Source organism: Vicia villosa, linkage group LG3 (assembly GCF_029867415.1).
Source record: "Vicia villosa cultivar HV-30 ecotype Madison, WI linkage group LG3, Vvil1.0, whole genome shotgun sequence".
Classification (NCBI taxonomy): Eukaryota; Viridiplantae; Streptophyta; class Magnoliopsida; order Fabales; family Fabaceae; genus Vicia; species Vicia villosa.
In genome coordinates this window covers 182,944,017-182,967,183 of record NC_081182.1, presented here as the reverse complement: position 1 = coordinate 182,967,183, position 23,167 = coordinate 182,944,017, and the positions used below count along the sequence as shown (strand labels likewise).

Below are 23,167 nucleotides of genomic sequence, written 5' to 3'. Positions count from 1 at the left end.
AACGGTAAATAACTATACCACGCACCATCTTTTTCCAACACACAAGCACGCAACAAGTCTTCCAATGATTGAATCGTTCTCTCCTTCTGACCATCAGTATGCGGATGATAAGCAGAACTCAATCTTAACTTAGTACCCAACGCTTTCTGCAAGACCTCCCAGAATCTCGATGTAAACCTTGGATCTCTATCTGACACAATACTCGAAGGAATACCATGTAAACTCATTATCTTCTCAATATACAATTGAGCTAACTTCTCCATCGAATAATCCATTCTCATCGGTATGAAGTGAGCAGACTTCGTCAATCTGCCCACGATGACCCTAATAGCTTCACAGTTCTTAACTGTCCTCGGTAAACCATAAACAAAATCCATGGATATGCTGTCCCACTTCCTCAAAAAAACTTCTTCAAATCATGATACATCTTGGTAGCACCAGGATGAATACTCAATCCACTATGGTGTCCTTCTTCAAGAATACTCTTTCTCAGTTCTGCAACATCAAGAACACAAACCCGATCATCAAACCTCATTATATCATTCTCGTCAATCCGAAATTCACCTTCTTTGCCTTGGTTAATCAAAGTCAATCTATCAACCAACTCAACATCAGCTTTTTGACCTGTTCTAATCTCATCAAGAATACAACTCGTCAGCTTCAGCATACCCAATTTAATACTATTAGAAGTACCTTCACATACCAAACTTAAATCTCGGAATTGTTCAATCAATTCCAATTCCCGCACCATTAGCATAGACATATGTAAGGACTTCCTACTCAACGCATCAGCAACGACATTCGTTTTACTCGGATGGTAATTCAGCTCGAAATCATAATCTTTAAGAAACTCTAACCATCTTCTCTGCCTCATAATTTACTCTTTCTGATCAAAGAGATACTTCAAACTCTTGTGATTGCTAAACACTTCAAACCTCGAACCGTACAAATAATGTCTCCATAATTTCAATACAAAGACCACCATTGCCAACTCTAAATCATGAGTCGGATAATTCCTTTCATGCACTTTGAGTTGTCTTGACGCATAAGCTACAACCTGTTGATTCTGCATTAATACACCTCATAATCCCATCAACGAAGCATCACAATAAACCATAAAAGACTCCGCCGGATTCAGCAAAATCAAGATCGGAGCACTAGTCAACCTCTTCCTCAACTCTTGGAATCCTTCTTCACACTTAGAATTCCAAATAAACGCTTGCCCCTTTCTAGTCAACTTAGTTAACAGTAATGCTAACTTTGAAAATCTTTCAATAAATTTCCTATAGTAACCCGCCAAACCCAGAAAACTACGAATTTCTAACGCGCACTTCGGTGCTTCCCACTGCGACACCACTTCAACCTTCGTAGGATCTACGACAACGCCATTCTTGGAAATCACATGACCAAGGAAACTTACTTCCTCTAACCAGAACTCATACTTCGACAACTTCGCATAAAGCTTCTTCACTTTTAACAATTCCAATACCACTCTTAGATGTTCCGCACGCTCTTCTTCGTTCTTAGAATATATCAGAATATCATCTATAAACACCATTACGAACTTATTGAGATAAGGATGAAAAATCATATTCATATACTCCATAAAAACACTAGGAGCATTAGTAACTCCAAATGGCATCACTGTATACTCGTAATGACCGTACCTTGTCCTGAATGCAGTTTTCTGAATATCGTTCGCCTTCACTCGAATATGATGATACCCATACCTCAGATTAATTTTGCTAAATACACTTGCTCCAACCATCTGATCCATCAAATCGTCAATCCTCGGTAATGGATACCGATTCTTGATAGTAACCTTGTTCAGCTGTCTATAATCCACACACAGTGTCATCGAACCCTCTTTCTTCTTTACCAACAACATTGGCGCACCCCATGGAGAAACGCTAGGACGAATAATTCCTTCTCCAACAACTCTTCTAATTGACCCTTCAATTCAGCCAATTCAGATGCTGATATACGATAAGGCGCCATCGACACATGACTCGTTCCAGGAATTAATTCAATAGAAAATTCCACTTCCCTCTCAGGTGGCAACTCTCTAACATCTTCTAGAAAAACCTCTGGAAAGTCTCGTACTATCGGTAATTCACTACTCACCGCTTTCCCTTTCACTTCTATTGATGCAAATAATATGAACATCGCAACCCCATCTTTAACCGCGTCATTCACCTACTTAGTAGTCATCGCCCAATCCTCAACACTGCTTTCTTCATGGAAGATAACCGTCTTCGTAAAGCAATTAATATGAACCCGGTTGAATTCCAACCAGTTCATACCCAGAATGACATCAAGTTGTTCCAACGGAAGACACACTAAGTCCATCCCAAACTTTCTACCAAAAATATCAACCGAATAATTCAAACAAGCAAAAGAAATAGTTATTGAACCCGATGCAGGAGTGTCAATAACCATACTGTCATATCCCAAAATTTACCCGATTTAATTTGCATCTGTCAATTTGTTAAGGGCGTTAAAAATTAGGAGCCACAGGGTTTAATATATCTATTATTAAACTCGCTCTCCTATAAAACTCCTGTGTAAATTAGTTTGAAATAAAGAGAAGGTGTAAATAGCAAAAATCTCTAAATTCAATTGGCATTTGGGTTTTTTCTTTCTTCTTTTTGTCTCGTAGAAAAAAGTAGAGGGGTGTCTTGCTAGAAATATAAAAAAATTGGGGCCCAATAGGCCCATTTGCTTATCTTCATTTAATCATTTATATTATTATTAATCATAACTTATTAATTTTATCAATTCCTAAATATTAGTTTTTAAAATTAATATTGGGTTATTAAGATTAATTAAGTTCTATTATTAATATTAATATAATTAATTGGTGCTCAGAATATTAACAATTAATTTTATTGTTTTTATTAGTTAATTAGCCAATTAAGATAAATGAATTATTTGGGTTTTTATTGAGTTTTTGTCACGCTTTGGGCCAAACAGCAAAGGATGTTGGGCCATGGATCCAAAGATCGGGTCAGCAAACCGGGTCAGGAGGACCCGCTCCCTGTTCATCTTCCTCTACGCCCCAAACCCTAGCTCCACCTTCCCAGCGGCGGCCGCTCCCTCCAACCACCGGAAACCCTAAGCCAATCTCTACCGCCCAGGCCCGTAGAATCATATTCAATTTCAACCAAAACTAAATCTAATCGCAAAACAATCAAAGAAGATCTCGGATCAAAAGGAAACTGAAACAAATCTTCAACAAGATGGAAATCAAATCTTAACAAATATAAATTAATAATCAAAATAATATTACATTAACATAGGTTACAAATCCGATCTGAATCAATACAAACCTAACAACAATTGAATCAAATCTAGACTAAAATTAAAATCTAACCTAGACTATAAATAAACAGAAAGAAAACAGAAGAGGGGGTTGGAGATTTTCGTGAGAGGTTGGAGATTTTCGTGAGAGATTTTTGTTCTTGAGCCGCCGCGACTTTTAAACCCAGAACTCTTGAACATCGTCATCATCTTCACACCTGAAAACATAGAGAGGAAGGGAGATCAGGAAACGAAGAGAGGAGCTTACACGTTATAACCTAGAAGACAAAAGGTAAACTCTTATGAACACTTAGCTTAGGGTTCATCTGATTGGCATGCTTATACTTTGTTCTTGAATCTGGAAATTTGGGAGGGTTAGGGTTCTTGTATTTGAAAGGGTTAGGGTATGGTTGGGGTTCATAAGGTGCGAAGAAGATGAAGATCGTGATGATCTTCATCCGGTTAAGGTTGTTTCTGGGTTTCAAATGGTGTCGGACGGTTGTTAGAGGCAGTTTTCACGGTGGTTGGTGGTGGCCGACGGGGATTCTTTTATTGTTTTCTGGGCTTTTGGTTGAAGGGAGGGAGAAGGATGAGAGAACGAGTGAAGGAGAGAAGAAATTAAGAGAGAGAAATAAGATGAGGGAATGAGAGATGGAGAGGGATAGTGACCGTAGGTATTCTCCTCTGGACCGTCAGATTGGAGCCATGTGGCTTCATGATAGCCACACGGTTGGCATACCGAACATGATTCGGTGCCTTTTCCTAACCATGCGCCCTTAGATTCAAACACATGCAGGCCCTTGGATGATCACGTACAAAATCCAACGTCCTTGATCCTCTCTACCTTACCATAAAACATACACCTGCGCTGCATACGAACCAGCAGATTCAAAATTAGTTGGGCTCAGCCCATTAGCTTTTCACACCACCCTAATTTGCTACCCTTTAACAAAATACACCCCCCTATGAAACAAATAAAATTAATTAGTTAAATTTCTGAAAATGTTTAATTGTTTTTTTATAACTAAATAATTAAAATTCTAAAATGTGTTAATTGTTTTTTTTTATAACTAATTAATTAAATTTTTGAAATTTGTTCAATTGTTTTATTGATGACTTAATTTCTCCTCGAACCGACTAAACCCATTAGTCGTATTAGACGAGAAATAAATTGTTCTGATTAATTTATAACTTAATTAAACTCTTATTAATTCTCTCCTCGACCCGACTGAAGCTATCAGTCGCTTTAGACGAGAGATAAAAATATACAAATTAAAATACATTTTAATTTGCTGCCCGCGATGATCAATCTATCGATCTGAGCAATCAGCAATGCCCTTAATCCGTTAGCTATACTGACCAAATCCATTGGTCACCGCACCTAACGGTGCCAAATCAAATCAGGGTTGTACACCAACTTCAAAACACTTTCACCTTTCAAATCAAATTCAAACTGCGAATAGGCCATTCAAAAAGCCTTTAAACAATTTCAAACCACAAAATTCAATCCTAAGGCGTACAACCCTGTGCCCGAACTACGTTGACTCTGATCCTCCATAAGGAGGTACGTAGGCACTTGGTAACAAGGCGAGTCTCCCCCCTTAAAATTTCAATTCATTTTCAAATTGTATTTTTTACCCTTTTCATTTCGTTAGCTATAAACCTTATGATTATTTCCATAAACCTTATCTTTACAATGTTAGCCTTTAGGAAAGGGTTGAGGGTGCCTAACACCTTCCCTCAACCTGATTATAATAACTTACCCTGAATCTCATATGTGCGTAGGGTTTCCTATTCGCCCTTCAGAATAGGTGGCGACTCTAAACCTTTCAATTTTAAGGCAGGTTGCTACAACTGGCGACTCTGCTGGGGAATAACACTATAGGTTAATTATTATGCTCCTAAGGTTTGAGAGGATTTAGGTTTGTGGTTTGGGGTTTAGGTTTTTTGGCGCATTTTAGGGTTTAGCAAACTTGCCACTTTTAGGGTTTGGGGGAAGGTTTATCTTTTAATAATAAATTTTTTAATTTTTATTTATTTATTTATTGTTTTTTTATTAAATGTTTATTTGCCATATTTGCATTAAATGTTTAATTGTTATATAATTTGCATTGTTGGGTTATATATTACTGTTGTTAAGCCTAAGCGTGGGAATTATAATAATGACCAGAGGGGAACTACATCGCCTACGAGTATTATTATAATTCCACTCAGAGTGGGTTAAATATTCGGAAAGGTCTGATACGAGGCTCGACCTTGTTGAGGGCTAGACTGGGTATTTACCTGATCTCTCTGGGAACCAACCCCCAAAATTCGAACCTCATGGACCAATGAGTTGTTCTAAAATCCAAAGAGACAAAAAGTCTCGGCGGCTACGAATGATCCCATGAGACCTTCTAGAACATTCCTGTGGGAAGGGTAGGCTCCCGAGTCGTTACGTCGAACCTATGAACTTAGGGCCTATGTGATTATATGCTGAATATGCGCTTATTATTATTATAATATTGTGTTTTTTTCTGTATAATTATTTGCATGCATCATACATCATATGCATATTTTTATCATGTCTTATCCACAGGTGAAAAAAAAAAGGAGAAAAAAGAAGAATAAAAAAATAATAATAATTCTTTTTGGTGAAAATTCAGGAAAAATGAATGCTAAGAAGCCTATTGTCCACCTCACCGTCTCAGTGCCTGACATCAAGAAATTGAGAAATATTAGAGATAAAATGTCATCAACTGCTTTGAACAGGTTTGAGGGCCGTTATGGGGATATTTTGGACTTGCTCAAGGTTAAGGTTCAAAAAGAAGCGATCACTGCTTTGATCCAGTTTTATGATTCGCCGCTTAGATGTTTCACTTTTCAGGATTTTCAGTTGGCTCCTACTTTGGAGGAGATGGATGCTATGCTTGGGTTTTCAAGGGTTAAAAAAGTATTTTATACAGGTGCTGAAAAAAGGGTTGAGATGTCTGATTTGGCCAAAGCTTTGGAAGTGCCCGTTGCGGATTTAGAAGCTAATCACAAAACTGATGGAGGAATACAAGGAATTAAAAGAACTTATTTAGAAGCTCAAGCTATGTCTTATGCTCAAAAGAAACAATGGGACATTTGTGGACATTTTTTAGCTCTTTTAATTTTTGGTGTTGTTTTATTGCCTAATAAGGCGGAATATGTTGATGATGCTGCTATCCATGTCTTCACCTCCTTCAGAAATTCAAATGAGGATCCAACTCCTACTATTCTTGCTAATATTTACTATACTATCCATGATCGGTATGAAAAGAAAAGGGGAGCGATATCTTGTTGTCTTCATTTGTTGTACTCTTGGTTGACTTCTCACCTTTACAAGGCTAGCTATTTGATCAAAGATTTGACTAGGCATGAATGGTCTCAAAAGCTAAGAGCTCTCAATGCGGATTCTATCTTTTGGTTTGCAAGGAAATTAAATTCTGAAAGAATTATTTATAAATGTGGAGAATTTAATAATGTGCCTTTAATGGGAACTTTGGGTTGTATTAATTATAATCCCGTGCTTGCGTTGTGCCAATTGGGTCATTCTATGGATTGTGGGCCTTCCGATCAACAAGTGGAAGGATTAATTTTGCATGACAATGGGAAAGGAGATCCAAGAACATTAAAGAAAATAATTCAAGCTTGGAAGCATGTTCAAACAAAGAACTACGGACCGAAGAATATTGTTGCTAAGGAACCTTACACTAGATGGGTTCAAGAGAGAGTTGGAAAGATTTTGCTACCTTTTGTTGTGGATCCCACGTACAAGCCTGATTCTCCTAATCCTATTTCTCTATCCATCGAAGAGATAGAAGGAATCAAGGCTGCCCTAGTGGCGTCCCGTAAGGAAAAGGAAAAATTAGAGCTTGACATACATCGACTTTCCAACGAAAAAAGCCAACTATGCTTCGATCTTAAGGAGAAGAGCCAAGAGCTTCAAGCCGCTAAGGAAGAGAATGATAGACAAAGGAATAAAAGAAAGCGAGCAACCGAAGGAGTACTAAGTGCCAACTTTGATTTAATTGCACATAATGAAAGGTTGGAACAAGCAAATATAGAAATTGCAAGGTGGAGGAGGCGTTATGAAAAGGCTTCCCATGACAAAGCAGAATCCGAGAAAAATCTAGAAGTTGTGGTCTTTGAATTAACGGACAGGACTAAAGATCAAGAGGTAGAAATAAGGGATCTCAAATTTGATCTTCAAGAAGCCCGCAATTCTGGACAAGAAGAACGCACAAGGTGGTTGACCGCGGAAGAAGCACTTTTACAGCGCACCGATGAGCGTCACAGAGCACTTTAGGCTATGGCTTTGCTTAGGCAATTACTTATAAGGTAAAAGGAGATGTGTGAAGCTGCAAGGGATGAAGGGGATTATTGGAAAAGACAATACACAATTGTTTCTACGGCATATGAGCATGTGAACATGGTTCCCAAGATGCTTGAAGAATATGAGAAATGTCGTGAAAATTATGACAAATTGGTCTATTTGTGCAATGATTTAATCCTAGACATTCCAAAGAGTTTGGCAAAGGCGGAATCATCTCCTATTATCCTTCCGAAAGAAGTCAAGGAGTTCATGGAGCTTTATAGAGACATGGTGGACAAATTCAAGGAGGACATTCATAGGCGTTCTTAGATATTTATTAGTTTTTTACTTTAAATTTAGAAGTCTTATTTCTATTGATGTTTATTTCTTTCCACAAAGTTGAACAATTTTAATTTGTACTCTCTTTAAAGTATTTTAAATTAATAAAGTGTGTTTATTTCCGCATTATTCAATTTCTTTGCAATTTTTCACCAAAAAGGATTATTCAGAAAAAAGAGGTTCTTACTACAAAAAAAAAACAAAAAAAAAATAATATATATATATATATATATATATATATATATATATATGTAGACATATATATATATATATATATATATATATATATATATTTATATAAGCATATATGTCTACATATATATATATATATATATATATATATATATATATATATAAATATATTATAATAACAATGTGGATAAGACATGAGCATAGCATTTGCATATCATTCATAGCACACATATCATTGCATTTTTTTTCAAAAAAACATTAAAGGGAAAATTGTCTTCATCTCCAGTCACGCCATTGCAACCCGATCGCTCATCCAAACAAGAGCTCAGAAGAAGAAGTTAATGGAACAATTGGAACAGAATCAAGCCGCCCTCCGTGAGGATGTGACTCAACTGAAAGGGACTGTGGGTGAGATTAAGGGAGGGATGACACAAGTGATAAGCCTCATGAAGGATCTCTTGGAAAAACAAGAAAGAACCATTGAGATCTTGGCCAAAGAACTTCAGGCTCGAATTAACGATTGGCCAAATGATGACAACCCTCTACAAGGATATCTCCCTGGTTTTGGCCCACCTAAAAACACGCCTTTTTGTTCAGGGGCATATGTACCACCTCCTGATAAAGCCACACAATCCTCCGATGAAGGGGAAACTCCACAGAAGGATGGGGCACCCAGTACAATACCTATCCCAGGCATTAATCCTCCTAAAAAGGAAGTGCAACCTCCACTAAAAGGACTTATGGATATGTTCGTGGATGCTTTACACGAGCAATACCGCAACCAAAGGACGGATGACACTGTTCCAGGATTCTCCGACTCAAGGATCATAGGAGAAGGGGCTAAGGTCAGTATCGAAAATGCCAAGGTCCAAGGAGCACATGATAACTCCTTTAACTCAAGGGAATCTACTCCCAATTTCCCAAGTAGATAAAAAGGAGAAATCAATATTGGGGTGCACCAAAGGGTTAGGCAACCGGTGGCGAAACTGCAAGGGTTAAATAGAGGACCTACAAGGAAATTTGACCCACTTCCCACGACACGCCATCAGCTATTGTAATATCTAGTTAGCATGTCGCTTGTGGAAATTAAGCCACTCCTTCCTCCTCCCAAAGGAAAAGTGTTATCCAAATACAACGCCAATGAAAGGTGCGAGTACCATGCTAATTCCCCTGGACACACGCTGAAAAAATGTTGGGCCTTTGGACACAAGGTCCAGGATTTGATAGAGTCAGGGGCAATCGCCTTTGACAAACCCAATGTGAAAACAAATCCTATACCACACCATGATGGCACAGTCAATGCAATAGAAGTCGTCAATGAGCAAGAGTTAGTTCGTCAAAGGAACTCCCCCATAGATGCACTTAAGAGGTATCTTCTTATAAAGGGGTTTATCCTAGAACATAACAAGGCTTTTAAAGACACTTTGCAGAGACTCATGAACCAAGGGTTAATCCAGTTAAGGGAACACCCCGCGGAGGAATTAAAGAGGGCGGTAACATCCTGGAGAGATCTACAAGACTTGAATGTAGAAGGCTGGGGCAAAGTACCGGAGATCTTAGAGAAGAAAGATCGCCTAGGGCTGAGATACCAACCATCAAAGGTCACAAGCACTGTGAAAGAGGAGCGACAATTTCCCCCGATTATGCAGACGTTCGTAACAGGAGGATATGGACATGTGGCTATGGTATCCAACAAGGATTCTAAGGAAGGAACGTCCAACTTCATCCGAGAGGTCAGACCAGGAGAACAACTTCAGAATTGGACCAGCCTGGAGATACCGGAGATAGTTTTTATTTCAAAGTAATTTGCTTTTGTGTGTTTTATTTCCCTTTCAAATAAAGAAAAACAATAACGCTCATGCCTCGCCCGAAGCATAGAGTTGGTTTGTAAGGGCCCCATTTATTTCCAAGTTTAAAAGTTTAGTAATAAAATTGTCTTTGCATTCGGTATTGAAAACATTGTCTTTTCCCGCATTTATTTCTTTTCCTTTCAAAATGACAAATAAACTTTTTGCACAAAAAGCACGTTCATATCTGCATACTAAAAACAAAACATAAAACGTGTGCAGATCACCTTCTAACACTACCGATAATAATACTGCTGAAACTCTGTACAAACTCGAGGCTCTCGCTAATCAGTCCGAAGAAGGGGGTGAGGAAGACGATGAACTTACGGAGGAGTTGTCAAGGTTAATGGATAAGGAATCCAAAAGCATGCTCCCCCCTCAAGAGGCCATTGAAACCATAAATTTGGGTACAAACGAAGAACCCAAGAACATCAAGATTGGGGCAACACTGAACGAGGACGTGAAAGCAACGCTAATCAAACTCCTCCACGAGTATGCAGAGATCTTTGCTTGGTCATACCGTGACATGCCGGGGTTGGACACTGATATTGTTGTACATAGGTTACCACTCAAAGAAGGATGTGCACCTGTCAGGCAAAAGCGCAGAAGAATTCGACCGGATATGGATAGTAAAATCAGGGAAGAATTGCTCAAACAGTTCGACGCCGGGTTTCTTGCTGTAGTTGACTATCCACCATGGATTGCCAATATAGTGCCAATTCCTAAGAAAGACGGGAAGGTACGCATGTGTGTGGATTGCAGGGACCTGAACAAAGCAAGTCCAAAAGACGATTTTCCACTACCGCATATAGATGTCTTGGTAGATAATACAGCGCAAGCTTCGGTGTTTTCCTTTATGGATGGGTTCTCTGGGTATAATCAGATCAAAATGGATTTCGAGGACATGGAGAAGACAACCTTCATGACATCCTGGGGTACCTTCTGCTACAAGGTATGCTTTTCGGGTTGCGAAATGCCGGGGCAACATACCAAAGAGCCATGGTCACACTGTTCCATGACATGATTCACAAGGAGGTCGAAGTATATGTAGACGATATAATTGCTAAGTTTTGCACAGAAGAAGAGCATATCACCCACCTACATAAGTTGTTCGAGCGCTTAAAGAAGTTCAAGCCGATGTTAAACCCGAACAAGTGTACATTTGGTGTAAGGTCAGGAAAGCTATTGGGATTCATTGTGAGCCAACGAGGCATAGAGGTTGATCCCGACAAAGTAAAGGCTATACAAGCAATGCCTGTTCCAAAGACAGAAAAAGAGGTGCGTGGGTTCTTGGGTCGGTTGAATTACATCTCAAGGTTTATTTCACATCTAACGGCTACATGTGAGCCTATATTCAAGCTGCTCAGGAAAGATCAACCTATCAGGTGGAATGACGATTGTCAGGTAGGCTTCGAAACTATAAAGAACTACTTGCAAGAACCACCGATACTCTTACCTCCTGTACCAGGGAGACCATTGATCATGTACCTCACAGTTCTCGAAAGGTCTATGGGGTGTGTACTGGGGCAACAGGATAAAACAGGCAGGAAAGAATACGCTATCTACTATCTAAGCAAGAAATTCACGGATTGCGAGTCTCGATATTCACCATTGGAAAAGACATGTTGTGCCCTAGCATGGGCCTCAAAACGTCTAAGGCAATACATGCTGAACCATTCCACATGGCTGATATCGAGAATGGATCCTTTGAAATACGTGTTCGAAAAGCAGGCTCTCACGGGTAGAATTGCAAGATGGCAAATGTTGCTGTCAGAATACGACATACAATACGTCACCCAAAAGGCGATAAAAGGGAGTGTGCTGGCAGAACATCTTGCTCACCAACCCATCGAAGAATATCAGTCTATGAAGTTCGACTTCCCCGATGAAGACATTATACTGGTAAGAGACTACGAGATACCAGGACCCGACGAAGGACCCGAGCCAGGCTTGGTATGGACACTTACGTTCGATGGCGCTTCAAATGCACTAGGACATGGTATAGGGGCAGTCTTGACATCTCCTGACAATCGGCACCTACCCTTCACTGCAAGACTATGCTTTGACTGCACCAACAACATTGCAGAATATGAAGCATGCATATTGGGGTTAGAAGCGGCAATCGACCTAAGGATTAAACTGCTTGAGGTGTACGGGGATTCAGCACTGGTAATCCACCAAGTCGACAAAGAATGGGATACTCGAGATTCAAAGCTAATCCCATATCGAAACCTTATACTGGAGTTAATGGCTGAGTTTGAGACAATCACTTTTACTCATATCCCAAGGGAAGAAAATCAAATGGCTGACGCATTAGCAACACTTTCCTCTATATTCAAAGTGATCTGGCCAAACCACGAGCCACGGATAACGGTTAGACACTTTGACGAGCCCGCTTATTGTCTCACAATCGAGGAGCAGCCTGGCAACAAACCATGGTACCACGATATCAAAAGGTACTTGGAGAAACAAGAATACCCGGAGAACGCCTCTACGATTGATAAAAAGACACTAAGAAGATTGGCGGCTAAATTTTTCCTGAGCGGAAGTGTCCTGTACAAACAAAATTACGACTCGGTATTACTAAGGTGTGTGGATAAAAATGAGGCCAAGGAGATTATGAGAGAAGTACACGAAGGAACCTTCGGAACTCATGCAAACAGACACTCAATGGCTAGAAAAATACTACGAGCAGGGTATTACTGGTTAACAATGGAAGCCGACTGTTTCCAATATGCAAGAACATGTCACAGGTGCCAGATTTACGCTGACAAAGTACATGTACCGCCAAATCCATTGAACGTTCTGAGTTCACCGTGGCCATTCGCAATGTGGGGGATTGACATGATAGGGGTGATCGAACCGAAAGCTTCAAATGGACACCGATTCATATTGGTTGCCATAGATTATTTCACCAAATGGGTTGAAGCTGCCTCTTACACCAACGTGACAAGACAAGTAGTCACTCGGTTCATCAAGCATAACATCATGTGTCGGTATGGGGTTCCAAACAGGATTATCACCGACAATGGGTCGAATCTAAACAACAACATGATGAGGGAGCTGTGCAAGAAGTTCAAGATTGAACACCACATTTCTTCACCATACAGGCCTAAAATGAACGGCGCTGTCGACGCTGCAAATAAAAATATCAAAAATATAATACAAAAGATGGTGAAAACATACAAGGATTGGCACGAAATGCTTCCCTTTGCCCTACACGGTTACAGAACCTCGGTGCGTACATCCACAGGAGCGACACCATTCTCCCTGGTTTACGGTATGGAAGCAGTCCTCCCTATCGAAGTAGAGATTCCTTCATTAAGGGTCCTGGCTAACACAAAGTTAGAAGAATCGGAATGGGTAAAAACTCGTTTCGATCAGCTTAATCTCGTTGAAGAAAAGCGACTGACGGCTTTGTGTCACGGGCAACTCTATCAGAAAAGGATGAAAAAGGCGTTCGATAAAAAGGTCTGTCCTCGAACTTACAAAGAAGGTGATCTTGTTCTCAAGAAAATACTATTACCTCGACTTGATGCCCGTGGAAAATGGACACCTAACTACGAAGGTCCATATATTGTAAAAACGGTGTTCTCAGGAGGAGCGTTAGTTCTCACTACAATGGATGGGGACGAGCTACCGCACCCAATCAATTCTGATACGGTCAAAAAATATTACGCCTAGCAAAGGCAAGATTATTGATCATAAACTGAAGACAGGCTACGAAGGATAGGTATTTGTGCAATCATCTACTTCTAAGGTCGAAGGATTACTGGAACCCTTGATAACAAAAGAGCAGCGGCAGTATTAATGTCATTTCTATTTGTCATTTTCTTTTCTTGCATCTTTGTACACTCGCCAATTCAAGGCAATATCAATAAAGTTTCTTTCCTTGCATACCGCAGTTTTCTTTTCTCATTTCAATACCATTTGCAAAAGTTAAATTATTTTCATAAGCTTTAACTTGGATTTAACGTGAGAAACTTACAAACTTTCAATACAAAAGCAATAGGATAAAACTGCGAAATTTCCGGAAGGCTACATACGCCCTACGCTGCGATCACTCTGATCTAACATAACTCTTTCACAAAAGATAATATCAATGGATCATTCAAATACAATCCGAGCTAGGATTCACAAATACTTCAAAAGGGGTTAAGCAAAGGCAATGGGGGATAAGGGGATGAGGTGTTGGGGTTATCATACATACTCATTTACATACATGCAACATTTACATGTGTAAACATCCATACACATACATTACACAAACAACAGGGGCATGCGCATAATGCATAAGCATGGTGCATACGCATTTACGAAACAAATTTCTACGCAGGTGAAACTTGTCCGAACAAGGATAAACGACCCTACTGGTGCAAGTGAGTTTGCTATAAGCATAGCAAATAAGCCTAAATGGTGCAGGTGAAGTTGCTATAAGCATAGCAAATTAGCCTAAATGGTGCAGGTGAAGTTGCTACAAGCATAGCAAATTAGCCTAAATGGTGCAGGTGAAGTTGCTACAAGCATAGCAAATTAGCCTAAATGGTGCAGGTGAAGTTGCTACAAGCATAGCAAATTAGCCTAAATGGTGCAGGTGAAGTTGCTACAAGCATAGCAAATTAGCCTAAATGGTGCAGGTGAAGTTGCTACAAGCATAGCAAATTAGCCTAAATGGTGCAGGTGAAATTGCTATAAGCATAGCAAATTAGCCTAAATGGTGCAGGTGAAGTTGTTATAAGCATAGCAAATTACCCTAAATGGTGCAGGTGAAGTTGCTATAAGCATAGCAAATTAGCCTAAATGGCGCAGGTGAGCTTGCCAGAGCTATGACAAGTAATCCTGTTGGTGCAGGTGAATTTGCTAGGACTAGAGCAAATAATCCTACTGGGATTCACAAACTACGGAAACTTACTAGACTATAGTAAGTGGGGTCCACAAACTGCGAAAGTTTGCTGGCAATATAGCAAGCTGATTGCAACTAACAGTAAGTCCTTGCTATGTAAGACTCCGACTTTAGCAGGACGATTCTCTCACTCACACTCAAGCACGAGGTAAATTTAGGGGTCTTCCATTATTTAATAACTCTTCGATCCGAAAATCGTGAGACCTGCGTATTCTCACGCCATTCAATCCAAGATAATTAAATAGGGGCAGCTGTCATACCCCGAAATTTACCCGATTTAATTTGCATCTGTCAATTTGTTAAGGGCGTTAAAAATTAGGAGCCACAGGGTTTAATATATCTATTATTAAACTCGCTCTCCTATAAAACTCCTGTATAAATTAGTTTGAAATAAAGAGAAGGTGTAAATAGCAGAAATCTCTAAATTCAATTGGCATTTGGGTTTTTTCTTTCTTCTTTTTGTCTCGTAGAAAAAAGTAGAGGGGTGTCTTGCTAGAAATATAAAAAAATTGGGGCCCAATAGGCCCATTTGCTTATCTTCATTTAATCATTTATATTATTATTAATCATAACTTATTAATTTTATCAATTCCTTAATATTAGTTTTTAAAATTAATATTGGGTTATTAAGATTAATTAAGTTCTATTATTAATATTAATATAATTAATTGGTGCTCAGAATATTAACAATTAATTTTATTGTTTTTATTAGTTAATTAGCCAATTAAGATAAATGAATTATTTGGGTTTTTATTGAGTTTTTGTCACGCTTTGGACCAAACAGCAAAGGATGTTGGGCCATGGATCCAAAGATCGGGTCAGCAAACCGGGTCAGGAGGACCCGCTCCCTGTTCATCTTCCTCTACGCCCCAAACCCTAGCTCCACCTTCCTAGCGGCGGCCGCTCCCTCCAACCACCGGAAACCCTAAGCCAATCTCTACCGCCCAGGCCCGTAGAATCACATTCAATTTCAACCAAAACTAAATCTAATCGCAACACAATCAAAGAAGATCTCGGATCAAAAGGAAACTGAAACAAATCTTCAACAAGATGGAAATCAAATCTTAACAAATATAAATTAATAATCAAAATAATATTACATTAACATAGGTTACAAATCCGATCTGAATCAATACAAACCTAACAACAATTGAATCAAATCTTTCCTAAAACTAAAATCTAACCTAGACTATAAATCAATAGAAAGAAAACAGAAGAGGGGGTTGGAGATTTTCGTGAGAGGTTGGAGATTTTCGTGAGAGATTTTTGTTCTTGAGCCGCCGCGACTTTTAAACCCAGAACTCTTGAACATCGTCATCATCTTCACACCTGCAAACATAGAGAGGAAGGGAGATCAGGAAACGAAGAGAGGAGCTTACACGTTCCAACCTAGAAGACAAAAGGTAAACTCTTATGAACACTTAGCTTAGGGTTCATCTGATTGGCATGCTTATACTTTGTTCTTGAATCTGGAAATTTGGGAGGGTTAGGGTTCTTGTATTTGAAAGGGTTAGGGTATGGTTAGGGTTCATAAGGTGCGAAGAAGATGAAGATCGTGATGATCTTCATCCGGTTACGGTTGTTTCTGCGTTTCAAATGGTGTCGGACGGTTGTTAGAGGCGGTTTTCACGGTGGTTGGTGGTGGCCGACGGGGATTCTTTTATTGTTTTCTGGGCTTTTGGTTGAAGGGAGGGAGAAGGATGAGAGAACGAGTGAAGGAGAGAAGAAATTAAGAGAGAGAGAAAGAAGATGAGGGAATGAGAGATGGAGAGGGATAGTGACCGTAGGTATTCTCCTCTGGACCGTCAGATTGGAGCCATGTGGCTTCATGATAGCCACACGGTTGGCATACCGAACATGATTCGATGCCTTTTCCTAACCATGCGCCCTTAGATTCAAACACATGCAGGCCCTTGGATGATCATGTACAAAATCCAACCTCCTTGATCCTCTCTACCTTACCATAAAACATACACCTGCGCTGCATACGAACCAGCAGATTCAAAATTAGTTGGGCTCAGCCCATTAGCTTTTCACACCACCCTAATTTGCTACCCTTTAACAAAATACACCCCCCTATGAAACAGATAAAATTAATTAGTTAAATTTCTAAAAATGTTTAATTGTTTTTTTAATAACTAATTAATTAAAATTCTAAAATGTGTTAATTGTTTTTTTATAACTAATTAATTAAATTTCTGAAATTTGTTCAATTGTTTTATTGATGACTTAATTTCTCCTCGAACCGACTAAACCCATTAGTCGTATTAGACGAGAAATAAATTGTTCTGATTAATTTATAACTTAATTAAACTCTTATTAATTCTCTCCTCGATCCGACTGAAGCTATCAGTCGCTTTAGACGAGAGATAAAAATATACAAATTAAAATACATTTTAATGTGCTGTCCGCGATGATCAATCTATCGATCTGAGCAATCAGCAATGCCCTTAATCCGTTAGCTATACTGACCAAATCCATTGGTCACCGCACCTAACGGTGCCAAATCAAATCAGGGTTGTACACCAACTTCAAAACACTTTCACCTTTCAAATCAAATTCAAACTGCGAATAGGCCATTCAAAAAGCCTTTAAACAATTTCAAACCACAAAATTCAATCCTAAGGCGTACAACCCTGTGCCCGAACTATGTTGACTCTGATCCTCCATAAGGAGGTACGTAGGCACTTGGTAACAAGGCGAGTCTCCCCCCTTAAAATTTCAATTCATTTTCAAATTGTATTTTTTACCCTTTTCAATTCGTTAGCTATAAACCTTATGATTATTGCCATAAACCTTATCTTTACAATGTTAGCCTTTAGGAAAGGGTTGAGGGTGCCTAACACCTTCCCTCAACCTGGTTATAATAACTTACCCTGAATCTCATATCTGCGTAGGGTTTCCTATTCGCCCTTCAGAATAGGTGGCGACTCTAAACCTTTCAATTTTAAGGCAGGTTGCTACACATACTTCCATTAATATTAGATATTTCTAATTCCAATCTTTTAGTACAATCTAATGAAATGAACGAATGAGTCGCTCCAGTATCAATAATTGCAATTAAAGGTGTACCATGGATAAAACACGTACCTTTAATCAATCAATCCTCCAGAGTAGTCTCTAACCTAGACAAAGCAAAGACCTTCCCACTAGACTGATTCTTCTTAGGCTTAATGCACTGTGAGCTGATATGGCCTTCTTCACCGCAATTGTAGCAAGTCACGGTCTTCATCCTACAATCAGAAGCAATATGACCCACCTTACCACACTTGAAGCATTTATTTTACCCACTCTTACACTTATTCCTTCTATGTCCAGTCTCAGCACAATTGTAGCATCTAAAGAGAGCACTAGAATCTCCCCCACTAGGCTTCTTCCAATAGCCAGCTTTTGGATTTCCTTTACCATATGGCTTACCCCTATCCATAGGTTTCTTACCCTACTTATCAACCAAGTCGCGAGAGTGAGACGACTTCATCTTAATGTTGTCCTCTTCAAAGATTATGCTACAATCCACCAAATCAGCAAATCGGCGAATCCTCTGATACTTGATACCTTGCTTGATCTCGTCCCGAAGACCATTCTCAAATTTAATGCACTTCGAGAACTCACCGGCTTCATCATTTTTGTAGTGAACATAGAACTTTTCTAGCTCAACAAATTTGGAAGCATACTACGGCACCATCATATTACCCTGTTTCAGCTCCAAGGACTCTATCTCCTTTCTTCCCCGAACATCTTCAAGAAAGTACTTCCTCAGAAACTCTCACTTGAATATAGCCCAAGAAATAGCTACACCGTCAACGTCCAGTTCAGCTCTCGTAGTGACCCACCAATCATCAGCTTCTTCCGATAACATGTGAGTACCATACCTCACTTTCAGGTTCTCAGTACAATCAATGACTCTGAAAATCCTCTCGATCTCCTTCATCCACTTATGAGCACCTTCAGGATCATGCGTGCCCTTGAACAATGGAGGATTGTTCCTCTGAAAATTCCCCAATTGTCTGTCAGCACCAATCCCAGCTCCATTTACATTCTCTCCTAGCACACCAGCAATCATGCCCATAGCCTCAGCAATAGCATCGTCGTTTCTTCCACCTCTTCCAGCCATTGTTCTGCTAATTCACAAAACAATCCCATTAGCACCAAAAGTATCGACAGTGATAACTCGCACTAGTCGCGTACAAGGGAATAACTGGCACTAAGACTCTGGTCACAACGACCGACTATGTTCTGATACAACTATTGTAACACCCTTCTAAACTCCGCGACAATTATTAAGATAATCAGAGTAAAAACATGTAACCAAGGATGCCACAATTAATTTAAGCCAAAACATATGTCATCTGTCATGCCTTATTAGAAACGATTCACCAATTAAACCATATCATGTTTAACACAGCGGAAAGTATACATCTCCAAATCAAAGAAATGGAATAAAACCAAAACCACCAAAATAAAGTACGCAATTCAAACTCTAACTAAATTGTTCCCCAGTGTTACACTATCAGAGCATGACTGACACGACACCGAACTACTGGATGAGCTCTATAAGCTATCCTCACCGAGCAATGAGCCGCTACTCCTCAATCTGAAAATATCAACATGTAAGGGTGAGTCTCATTCACAATTAATAAATATTATGCATTCATAAGCAACCAAACATCATAATATATTATTCATCCAATTCGCAATATATTCAAATTTCCAATTATCATTCATCAACCACAACAATTACATCACCCAACATAACACTGAAACTCATTCAATCATGTTACGACAAATGCATATGAGCCGACTGACACTATGCATGTGGTACCAATAAGCCGTGGAATTAATCCACCTGATCGATCTAAATATCACCGAGATACAGTCTCATCGACACAAATTCCACACAATGGGAATTATGTCCACCATTGATCCAACATCACCGGGATCCATCACCAAATGCTTATGAATGAATGCACACATATGACATACTTAAAAAAACATCACCAATCCGATGCACCGCATCGTCTCACCATAACTCACCATTTCTATCACCGATAAAGTATGCACATACTTGTACAATCATCCAATCATTTATATATTTATCACAATAAACATGGTAATTATCACAATTCATCCATCACTACACAAATACATTGTCACATCCACAAAATCACATATATGCACAATGTTTCATTTTCACCAAACTAATTAAATCGAGTTTTAAAATAAAATCGGGCCACTGCCCATCTTACTAAATTATCATATAAAATATTTAATTAGCTTTGCAACGCCCAAAACGGCACTTAAAAAGGGTACACGGATCAAAAGATACGCTATTTCAAAGTTTAGAAAAGTTACATACAGCAAGGTCCGCTCAGCGACCTTCAAGCGAGCTTATGCAATTAAAATTTCAATAACCCCGCTTCAAGCTGTCCATGACAGAAGCTAACCATGTTGGGACCTCCGCTTAGCAAGCTAGGTCCTCTTAGCGAGGCCTTTTATTTTTTGAAAAACGAACAACATCCACTTAGCGAGCCAGGGGCTGCTTAGCGGACGTGCGATTATGCAGAATTTCACCTCTATGACAGACCTGCGATTCAACACATCCTTCACCCAAAATCACTTCTAAACATCGATTAAAGGCATAAAATCATCAAATATATCATCACACATCATCAAACATCAACAAAACTGAGTTTTCAATCAATAGTTCATGCAATTTCATCAATTATCCTAAACTATGACATCCCTAAACCTAACAATCCTAACCGCAATATATCCAATTGAATCGAACCATATTTTAATAAATCCTATCACCTATAATCACATAAGAGATATTAACTGGAAGAGTCCACCTACCTTGATTCAAAGTCTTGAAAGTTCTTCCTCTTCTTCTCTTCTCTTTTATGTATTCTTGCTCTTCTCCCCTTTTTGCCTTTTTGAATCCTTTTCACAATTTCCTCTATTTTATGAAAAATAAAAATTATCTTAAGTAAAAGGCCTAACCATCACACCCCCTCTCTACTAACCACAACTTAAGCCCAATAGCTCTTTATTCCATAATTTCCTAATAATTCTATTAATTAATTAATTCTAAATAATTAATTATGTTAAAATTAAATAATAGGAAATATGGGGTGTTACAGTCATAATTTTGTCTTTGCATTGAGTACTGTGATTACTTGCATGTGATTTAATTGGAGCAATTTATGCTGTTCTTCGAAGCTTCTGAATACAGAGTCAAAACTTCTATTGTTGTGAACGTTGATGTTAGTTGTACATCTGAGGAAGCTTAATTTTATTTGTAATGTCATGCCTTTGTTTCTATGATGACTTATGATCTTCTGTCACTAATGGTTGAATTTTTGCTTTATGTTCAGAATTTCTGATCATTTACTCATGTGATCTTCTTGTTGTAATGAGACTTCATGTATCTGATATTTTTGTTTAATTCCTTGAAGCTTGTCTGAATTTCTTTCTAATACTATCGTATAAGGCATATAGCATAATATCTGCACACTCAATGAAAGCATTAGTAGTAAAATTATTACTCACAAAATATATGCTTATTATCATCAAAACCAAATTCTGAACGTAGATTCTCAATCTTGTTCTAAAAGGGAAGATATATTTACCTCAGAGTTAGTTTAGGGTTGTTGAAATTTTAGAGGGATGACTTAAACGATTTTCCCTTTGGCTCTCGTCTTCCTTTTCTTAAGAGCTCGAGTCATCAAACCTGAGGGGTTTCTTTTTTGATTTGGAGGACCCATCTCGTTCCTTTTGGCTTTTTCCTTCTCAATCTTCTTATTAATCTCTTTAATAGACAAGGTGTTTATTCTTTCTACAAAAAAAAAATAGAACTTAGAATAAAAATAAGGGTTAAATATTATGGAGTTATGTGATTGCAGATAAAGTTGTATGCAGACACTACTACAAAAAATACATTTTATGACAACACTTCACCTCACCTAACAAAAAATCGAGGTATAATTCTTAGACGCACTACATTATTATTTTTCCAATAAAATACCATTTATTCCCTCAATTATAAATAATAATCGAGGGGTAAAATGATTCATGGTTAGACTTTGAATCCCAACAACTTCACTTTTTGTTTTTTATTCTATAAAAGTGGCATTTTTTTATTTTTATTTTTATTAAATTGTTAAATAATCTATTCCACCGTGTTCTCTAATTACCGAGGGGGTATGATACCAAGAATTACCGATAAAAGGATATGTTCACTAAGTTTTATCCTAAATAAACATAACTCATATATATAGCCGCTCTATACTCGTAAACATCATTCTTATAGATAAATTACAAGACAAAAAATTCTTTTGTTCTGTGTTGTTGTTGCACTCCACTTTATTGTTTTTTCGTTTTCAATTAAGTAAGAGCAAACATCAACCAAAAACTTGTATATGTCAGTGGTTGCTATTTTTTTTGACAAACCGAAAATCAATTCATATCATTAAATAAAAGTTGTTCAATACAAAGAGGTATCATATGAAATAAACTACGCCTAGTCCAAGAATTGGCCGCCTTAGCTATAGAGTGGGCAACCATATTCGCTTGACGTTTAACAAACTTCACCTTGAAGTTAGGAAAGTTAAATAACAATCTATGAATAGAAGAAATAATGCAGCTAAATTCTGAAACACCTTGGAATTTGCCATGAATAGCTTGTACCATTCTAAGGGAGTCGCATTCAAAGATAACATTTTGCATCTCCATGTCGATAGCACTTTGAATGGCTTCTTTGAGAGCCAAAGCTTCCGCTTCAAGAATCGGATAATGACTAAAATCCCAAGCCGCACCTGCAAACATAAAGCTCCCCATATGATCTCTCATGCACCAATCCCGGTTAGTAGTACCCCGACTATTATTATAACCCGCATCCACATTGCACTTGAAACTTCCTTCCACCGGTGGCACCCACCTCAGGTTTGAAGCTCTATTACCCACATTGGTACCATGCCGTTGTGCCAGAAACCACTCTTGCCAACTACAAAAAGCATTTAAACCAAGCTTAGAATATTCCTCCTTCTCATTGTTCCAAACCATATTGTTATGATTTCTCCATAAAATATCAATCATTACCGCAACTCTACCCGCAACCATACTATCCTCCTTACTACAGATATCAAGAATCAAGGATTTTACATCATGGAAAATTTGTAATCGAGGATAAATAATGTGGGACAAACCTGTAATTTGCCAACAGCGATTAGTCGCATTACAACCAAAAAACACATGCCACGAGTCCTCCAT

The 23,167-nt window shown here is 38.6% G+C and overlaps 1 protein-coding gene across 1 annotated transcript; it reads right to left on the bottom strand.

Moving 5' to 3' along the window:
• Positions 1–22,354: 22,354 nt before the first annotated feature.
• Positions 22,355–23,167, bottom strand: LOC131659490 (uncharacterized). Its single transcript, XM_058928675.1, has one exon. The coding sequence runs from the start codon at positions 23,165–23,167 to the stop codon at positions 22,355–22,357; it is 813 nt and encodes a 270-aa protein (XP_058784658.1).